The sequence below is a fragment of the Rattus norvegicus genome, chromosome 6 (assembly GCF_036323735.1).
Source record: "Rattus norvegicus strain BN/NHsdMcwi chromosome 6, GRCr8, whole genome shotgun sequence".
NCBI lineage: Eukaryota > Metazoa > Chordata > Mammalia > Rodentia > Muridae > Rattus > Rattus norvegicus.
In genome coordinates this window covers 81,094,550-81,103,561 of record NC_086024.1, presented here as the reverse complement: position 1 = coordinate 81,103,561, position 9,012 = coordinate 81,094,550, and the positions used below count along the sequence as shown (strand labels likewise).

Genomic DNA, 9,012 nt, shown 5'->3' with positions numbered 1-9,012 from the left:
TTCTATGTTGGAAGAACATGGGTACCAGGAAGAATCCAGACTGGTATTACAGCATTTCAATGGGAGAGACGAGGTGTATGACACATCAGTCCTTTATATCCCTCAGCTAATATTTATTCTTTTCAAGGTGGATACTGTTGAATATGTTTAAATAGGCACTGGAGAAAAAGTCAGTGATACCTTATCATTCTACTATGTCAGAAAATAATGTAGGCACTAATATTCCTTTTTAAGACCTTATATCCCAAGAAGATATTCATCTATCCCAGAACTAAATGGATCAGGAAACACTTTCTTTTTATTTCACTGTTCATGAATAAGGAGAATATTTGACATCCAATTCATGCCTGAAATCATGTAAAAGTTTTGTAGTTAATGTATAACATAAACATTTTGTTAAGGTTCATTTAACAAAATTTATTTAATACTTAGTGTATTAAAATGTGTTATGTGGTTATAAAGAATAACCACTTAATAAGTGTGATGAATACAACAAGAATGGCATTTCTAAACAACAAATATATTTCAGCTTCAGGAAGAAAAATACTTAACCTACTACAGAAACCACAAGGGTCTGTATTCACATAGCTTTGGAATATTCTTCAAGATCAAGGGCTTGGTTATAGTCACACATAGCTTCCTCTATCAGTCCTATTTTGCCACGGACTTGTGCTCTGAGATTATACATTATAGCATCATCAGGCTTCAAAGACAGGGCTGCAAGAGAAAACAGAATCTAGATACACTGATGTAAACTTTCCCATCATTCTCATTTTAATTGTTTTTCTTCAATTGTACCAAAGCAGTTCAATTAGGAATATTGGATGTTTTTAAGAAAACAAATGCAGGAAGCCATGGTACAGTCTTTGGAAGACTGGCACTGTATGTAGTTTCCTAATAATTCTATCTCAATTTACAAATGCGTTATGAAATTATGTAAAGCACTCTGTATTGGTCACATTAAGGACTTGGTACTACACCCACTAGCTCTATATGAATAAAAGGCTTTATGAACTTCTTTTTTTTTCTTGAGCCTGAAAAAAAGTTACAGTCTTCTTGAGAGGATTACAAAATGCACTTACCTCTGTCAAGGTCCTCTTCAGCGAGTTCATACTTCTTCAAGTAGACATAGAAACTTGCTCTGTTAAAATACAGTGCAGCCCAGTGGGGACAGAGCTCCATTGCATGTGAAAAATCTTTTTCTGCTTCTTCATATTTCTTTAATACTGAGTTTGTAACAGCTCGATTCATGAGAGCACATTCGTTTTCTGGATTAAGCTTCAAGGCTGTTGAGAAGTAGTCGCTGGCCTATAAAATGTAAGAATAACGAAAATTTAATGGGTTTTAATTAGCAGGTTTCAAGAAATTTGGAGTAATTCTCTTTTCATTTAAAGCTGAGGCCAACAGATTTCGAAGCAGGCAACGATGGCATTTCATTCCAAATACAGAAATGTGTTTTCTAAAAGAAAAACAAGAACTAAGCACTGCCCTGTTTTTGCTGTTGTTTGGTTTCTAGCCATGTTCTAGTTGATTTTCTGTAAATGTGATGAGACATTTAAGAGAGGAAAATTGGAGAAATTATCTGTTTAGGGCTGGCTGTCTGTGAGTTTCTAAACCCTGTCCTTGGCCTGCTGCCTTGGTTTGTGTCCACACAGTAAGTAGATCATGGTAGGGGCACGAGGCAAGAGACAAGAGGCTGCTTACCTTACGGAAGGAGGCTTTGGGGATTGGTACCTCCTTTGTTGCCTTGACAACCCTGGCTCCAACCTTGGCTGGAGACCAAGATGTCAGCTCTTGGCAAAGAGACACTTGTGGTATAAAACATAAAACTGTGGACCAGCATTCCAGGCAATGATGATGGTAAAATACTTGCTAAAATGAAATGTTCCCACTTCCCACAAGCCCAAACGTCATATCCGTGAATCAAACAACAGAAAAAGCAACAAGTAAATTAGAGAAGACCAGAGAGAAGGTAAAATGCAATTGGGTAATTAACAGATAAAGAGATGAAGAGATTGATGGGTTTTTCAAAAGAAGAGTCTAAACCACACCAAAAGCAACATAAACTTCAACATACTATGAAAAATATAAGAAAAGGGGGTGAAATCAACTTGTTGATATAAATGATTAAAATATTCAGTGTTGACCATGGGCTTGGAAGATGTGGACATGAAGGCAAAGATGACTACAGTTTGGTTAAGAGAGGACAGAACCGCTCTGTAAACCTCCAGCCACACAGACAAGATATTGATCTGACACCACTCTATTCATATTAAGAAATCCATTTCTAATTCCTCGAGGGATGAACATCTGACTCCTAAAGTTTGTCTTTAAAAGGAGGATAGTGTCACACTCTGCTTGGCCTGTCAGGCAGCCTCTCCAGTCTCTTTGCAAGCCGGACTCTTCCCTTCCTATGAGTTCTATCCTGGCTCAGGCTGCGGATGGTTTTTAAGCTTTGTGGACATTTTCCAGTTGTTTCCTCTAAAGTATTTCTGTAGCACAGACACTCCTCATCTTTCTGTCCTTAAATGTCCCTCTCCATCTGTGTCACAGCTCTGAGGGGGAGGACTTCCCCAATGGAAATGTTGCATCTCTGAAGAAAAAGGTATCCTGTTGGTCAGCAGCCAGGGAGTTTTGGGTATAAAAAAAAAGTCACATGGCACAACAAACCTCACACAAGAGATTTGCTGGGAGAGACTCAAGAGTGTGGCTGCCTCTGCTCAGTGAGAAGCAGGAGGGAACTGAGCAGGAAACAAGCTTTTACAGGGTTGCTTGGGGGAGAAGTTTTCCAGGGTGGAGATTGATGGAATTTCAAACCAAGCCCAGGGATTGGTGGGATTGTGAGCTCAGGGACTGTGGGGTTTCAGGTTCAGGGACTGATGGGTTTTGGTAGGTTTTCAAACCCCAAAGTGGGCCTGGACCTTTTACCCTACGCCTTGACTCTCCCTCTTAGATTGTATTCTTCCCTCATCTAGCCATTTCCTTCCAGTCTTCCCAGGATCTTTCCTCACGATCATCTTCTATCTGGGCTAGTATAAACATCAATGGCATGGTGGCTGCAGCTCAGACTAAGAAACTAGAATGCTGGCTTCGAGTCCTGCCTCTATATTGACCGAGTTATAAAGCTCTATTTGTATTAGTTTCTTAATCTTCCAAGGATAGTGGCACACTCTTACTCCCACTGTTGATGTACAAATGAAATGAGCATATAGGTAAAGAACTGAGAGAAGTGTGCAAAATGTAGTCAATTACAATTTTATAAATTTGCCTTTCAATGAAATAAGATGACATTTCCATAAATGAAGAATTTCAGATGATTCTTTGTGAACTTGGTTTCCTCTGACTTTTGAGGGCCAGTTACATCAAGACTGTGTAAGTCTTCTTATCACTGATGACAGCAACTTGATGTCACAGTCAAGCACAATTTAAGGATCTATTGAGATGGGTGCAGAATTGACATACAACTTTGGAGAGCTTAAAGAAAACTCACTCCATAAAAAAAAGGCTCTATTCACAGACATTAAGAAATGAAAGAAACAAATGACTACAAGTATATGTTCCTTATAAAACAATCTATGCTTCACTTTAACTCATCAACGAATAATGTGTAAACTGCATAGTTATTTAACCACACAAAGTGTACCTTCTATCAAATAAGAACAAATCATGCAGGGTCATACACTAGCACTGTATTTAATTCTGAAAAACAGAACTTTATTTTGATTATTACTTTATTATTTTGTGTATATGGGTATTTTCCCTTCATGCATGCCAGTGCACTGCATGTGTACAATGCCCTCAGAGGCCAAACGAGGATGTCAAATCCCCTGAGAATGAAATTTCAGACAATTGTATGCCTCCAAGTATGTGCTTGGAATCAAACCTAAGTCCTCTGAAAAATTAACTAATGCTCTTCAGAATCAATGAACCATAACCCTAATCCCTACATCATAACTTTCTCTTATAGCTTCCAAAGTATATTACCTAGAAAACCTTATTAGTTTAATGAGATTACTTGAGGTAGAGGTATATGAAACAATTAGAAGTTAAAGCAATTAAAACCCTTGATTTCAAACAATTGATATGATGTCCTTGTTTCTATGATGAATTAATCAATGATACAGAAGATCAAATTATTGTTTAAAAGTCATGTGCAGTTAATCATTCATACCAAGTGTCTCCTCCAAATGTGTTTTTAAAGCAGTTTACTAACTTGATAAGAAACAGAAGTCGGGTTTTATATATCTTTTAACTCTTTAGTGATTATTTGTTCTGATAAAGGACCTTTCTTCCTGTGTCCATATCTTCCTTCAGAAACAACTGTAGGGAGAAGGAGAGAGGGCATGGAAGCCATTTCCTCACAGATAGGCCCAGACATAGCAGCAGCATGACTGAGGAGCTAGTCTCTGAAGTAACCCTCAAGCATTCATAACATCAGTACAGGAAAACACTTTAGGTGAAATTTTGTCAAAGTAAAACTTCTACAATGTTGGGAAAATAGAACCATACATTTTGAGATTTATTTTTATGTGCATGTATGAGGGGCAGCTTGCATGTATGGGTGCCAGTGTATACCTAGTACAGACAGAGGCCAGAAAAGAACACCAAATTCCCTGATCTGAAGTTACAGATTGTGAGCCACTGTGTGGGTGTTAGGAACAGAACCTTGGTCCTCAGCAAGAACAGCCAGTTCCCTTAAGTATTTTTAACTACTGAGCCATCCTTTCTCATGTCCCTGAACATATTCAAGTCTGATGTACATGTCAGAGCTACACCAGAAATTTTATATATGATACTCACTGAATTATTAAAGATAAATAAGTTTAAAGAGTAAAGTTCTCCCTCTTACAGAATTTAATTGTCTCTAGAAACAGAATTTTGCTTTGGGAATTTTATTTTTCTTAATCTTATGAATTATTTTCTTTTTGTAGTCATGGGAATTGAACATGGAGCCTCATATCTGCTGAACAAGTATGATACCACTGAGGAGAAGGGCAGATCACCAACGTTTATTTGTTGAGATAGGTTTCCACCAAGGTGTTAAGGATAGCTTTGAACTGGCAATCCTCCTGCCGCAATCTTTCTAGTAACTAGCACTATCAGTTTGTGCCACTGGGCCCAGTCTATCTATCATATGATGCAAAATAATCTGAAATTTAAGGCACTGGCTTGTCAGCCTGCCCAGTAGCATCTGAGTAATGACAGCCCAATTCATATCTTAGATAATTACACCTTTGATGACTGCCCTTGCATCTATCCATACTGAGACCAACCAGATTCATCACAGAAGCCAGCAAGTTGTGCAGGCTCATTATTGAGTACAGAACACCCAGACAGCTGTATGACTAGAAAGACAGGACGAACAATATCAACAAGTGGATAGATGTTTAAGAAGCAGTAAGTACCCTACTGCTGAAGGGGGGGCCAGGAAAGGAAATTAGAGGAGTTGCTGGAATGTTGGCAAGAAGAAGCTGGAGGAGAAGTGGGGGCAAAGGCTGAAATGAGAAGGCAGGCCTGTGGATCCTTCTGTGGAGATCAATATTGAAATGGAGGAGAGGGCTAGAGGGGGTATGAGTCCGCCCCCACCTTTAAAGATTGCAGCCAGCATCATCACGCACACCTATAACCCTAGCACTGCACTCTCTGGAGTTGCAAATCAGAAAAAAAAGACCTCAAGTTAGATACTAGTCTGGGATATGTAGGGAGACTGTCTAAAAGAACAACAACAACAAAAAAGATGGAGGGTACATATTTGTGCAACTATGTTAATGAGAAGGACATTTGAGGGTAATTTTTATTTGTAGTAGAGAAAGTAAAGAAATAAGGACTAAGAGTCATGAAGGTGCTTTTATAGTCAGTACAGCAAAACTATAAACCTTCCTGTAAGTCAGAAAAACCTAAGTACTCAAAAGGGAACACAACACAGAGTAAAATACATGTAATGTACACATAAAGCATAGACAATATAAAAACCCTTCCACCTGACTAAATTCCCAATTGATTTATTCCCAAGCAACAGGGAAATTCAAAATGTAGGTGCAAAATTCTAGGAAACATTATGTTATATATTTACCGTGATAGAAATATAATTTAATGGTGGTTAAATTATGGATTTCATATTATTTATATCTTACTCAGTTTTAAAGAATAAATCTACATGTGATTCTGCTAAAACAACATTCAGAAAATAGACACAGCATTAATAAATTGTAATATAAACTAATAGATGATGATAAAAATTCAGTCAATTTAAAATTGTAAAGAGCGGGGTAAAGGAGGGGGGAATATAAAAACAGTGACTTTCCTGTCTTTATAGTGTCTTTACAGAAAGACAAAGGTTTAAGAAAAACAAGAGGTCTAATCCTGTGGGTACATTCCAAGTACAATAAATCTAAATATATCTCATCTAACAGCCTAGCAAGCTTTTTTCAGACAGTGCAAGCTGAAACGGCTAGAGGTTAAATGGCCACATAAAACCAGAACTAAACGTGTCTCCTATTTCCTGTACTTGAGTGACTGATGATTAAGAAACATAAATTAAGAAGGGGTTAGAGACTTCCAGCATAAAGAGGGCCTCGAGGGAAGCGTAAGCGTGTAAAGAGCAGGATTCCGGCCGAGGAGCTGATTAGACAAAGAGCATGGCCAAGCACTGGAAAATTAAAACCAGAATTTACTGGACCAGTACTAAATGGTCAGGAACACCAAGGAGCATCAATCTACACAAGTATACACATGTAACGACTGAAAATTATAGGCATCTTTATGGAACAGAGCATTATTTATTAACCTGAGACGTCAAGGCTGCGCTTCAAACTCTATCTAACAAAGAAGCATACAGTGCCCAAAGAACACGTTAAGGAAAATGCACGTTGCCTGAGAAAACTGCCGGTGATGAAGGTAGATGTTTCCCGCATTAAAGTAGGCGAGCGAGTAGTTGGGGTCCAGAGAAATCGCTGCTTGATAGTCGGCCATTGCGTTCTGTTGTTGACCCATAAACTCGTGAATCACACCACGGTTTGTTAGGAATTCTGCTGTCGAGTTGATCTGCAACATAATCACAGGAGGACTTGGCTTCTGGGAATAGTATTCATCTCCAGTTTCATGTCTGTGAAGTGAATGTTCTGCAATTCACGTGAGGCAACAAGTATTTTTACAGTGCAGGTAAGAAAAAAGCAAAACAGTTAGAGCAACTATTTTCAGAAAGGGCAGAGTATAAAGTCGGTTTCTTGCCAGTGGTTTATTGAATGGCTGCCATAAAACAAATAATTTTAGAGCTTGACTTAAGTCCTTTCCAAGGAATGGGCACGGGGAACATTTATCAGTTTGTTAAATGAGAGAAGCCATTAAATTGAACAGTTAGCATGCTTCACTGTCCTATGTAGAAACAATTACTTTAATTCTTTTACCTTTTTTACACTTGATATCACCCCAGTAATACCTCAAAATTACAGAAACAAAACTGAAAAGCAGACAAGAAATCAAAGCATGAGAAGGTGGTTTTTTTCGCTACAGGGAGAAGCCAAAACTCTAGGTTATTTTCCAATTGCTTCAAACATAGGACATCACTGTTACGGCTTGACTCCATCTTGTACTACAAAGTACTATTACAGTTCCATGAAACATACAAGCTGCATTTGCCAAGAGGGATCAGTACTCATCAAGAATTTGCTTTTAATTTTTAAATGCATTTAGATTGCAAAATAAGCAAGGTCTGGGGAAACAAAACATTATTTCTCTACATATCACTCTAACTGGGTAACAAAGAGCAGCTTACGTAGACTCATTCATTGGTGGGGTGAACATACCTCATTAGCAGTATCATCAGTCTAGACTGTTTACCTTTATGGCACAATTGATATCCTGCATTGCAGCGAAATAATTACTCATTTGAAGACAAACCACAGCTCGTCCTTCATAGGCTAGATAGTTCTTTGGATTAGCTTCTATGCCAATAGTAAAGTGTTGCCAAGCTTTCTGGAATTTTCCTTGGGCCTAAAACAGTTATGCAATATCATGAGGCAAGAAACAGTATCTAATGTTACAAACCAGGCTATATTGTGAGTGTCTTCAATTGAGTAATTGCCTCTAAGTATTTATAATCAAATTATGTTCAATAAGTATAATTATATTGTCATCTATTTTACTAATCTTAAACAACTTAAAGTCATACCTACTATATGTCAACTACTCTTCTGTTAACTACAAAAAAACTTATACTGATATCCACAAATAGCCAGAAGTGGTGGCACGCACCTTTGAACCCAGGACTCAGGAGGAAGAGGTAGGCAGATTTCTGCGGGTTTGAATCCAGCCTAGTCTATATAGTGAAACACTGTCTCAAATAAGTGTGTGTGTGTGTGTGTGTGTGTGTGTGTGTGTGTGTGTGTGTGTGTGTGTGTGTAGACATGTAGATAGACAGATAGATAGATAGATAGATAGATAGATAGATAGATAGATAGATAGATAGATAGATAGGCAGGAAGGCAGACAGACAACAGACAGACAGACAGACAGACAGACAGACAGACAGACAGACAGACAGACAGGGATAAATCTCTCCAGATGTGGTGGTTTGAATAGGAATGACCCCTATACAATCATGTGTTTGAATGCTTGGCCCAGAGGGAGTGGCACTATGAGGAGGTGTGGCCTCTTTGGAGTAGATATGCACTTGTTGGAGGAAGTGTGTCACTGTGGAGAGTGGGGTCTCCTACGCTCAAGCTACTTCAAGTGTGGCTCACCCTATTGCCTATGGATCAAGATGTAGAGCCTTAGCTTGTCTCCAGCACCATGCCCTGGATGTTGCCAGGTGCCATTTTCCCTGCTACAATGATAATGGATCGAGTGTTTTAACTTATAAAGTGGCAGTGGTCATGGAGTCTCTTCATAGCAATAGAAACCCTAACCAAAAAAACACCAGATATCTCTAAAAGCATAGCACACAAAGCAGCATTAGTGTGTGTCACATAAATTAATGAAGCAATGGAACAATGAACTGTTCCAGCGTCTGGA

The 9,012-nt window shown here is 38.5% G+C and overlaps 1 protein-coding gene across 14 annotated transcripts in view; it reads right to left on the bottom strand.

Annotated features, from left to right (window-relative positions):
• Positions 1-391: 391 nt before the first annotated feature.
• Positions 392-9,012, bottom strand: part of Ttc6 (tetratricopeptide repeat domain 6) — a 231,116-nt gene continuing 222,495 nt past the window's right edge. For 13 of the 14 annotated variants that reach the window (XM_063262645.1, XM_063262644.1, XM_063262647.1 and 10 more), the window contains 4 exons: positions 7,840-7,992; positions 6,869-7,044; positions 1,083-1,303; positions 392-717 (listed from right to left, as the gene is read on the bottom strand). In XM_063262645.1, coding sequence (XP_063118715.1) covers positions 581-717; positions 1,083-1,303; positions 6,869-7,044; positions 7,840-7,992 — 687 coding nt within the window. In that variant the 3' untranslated portion in view covers positions 392-580. The remainder of the gene's footprint in view (positions 718-1,082; positions 1,304-6,868; positions 7,045-7,839; positions 7,993-9,012) is intronic. The other variant, XM_063262650.1, reaches the window with a different exon arrangement.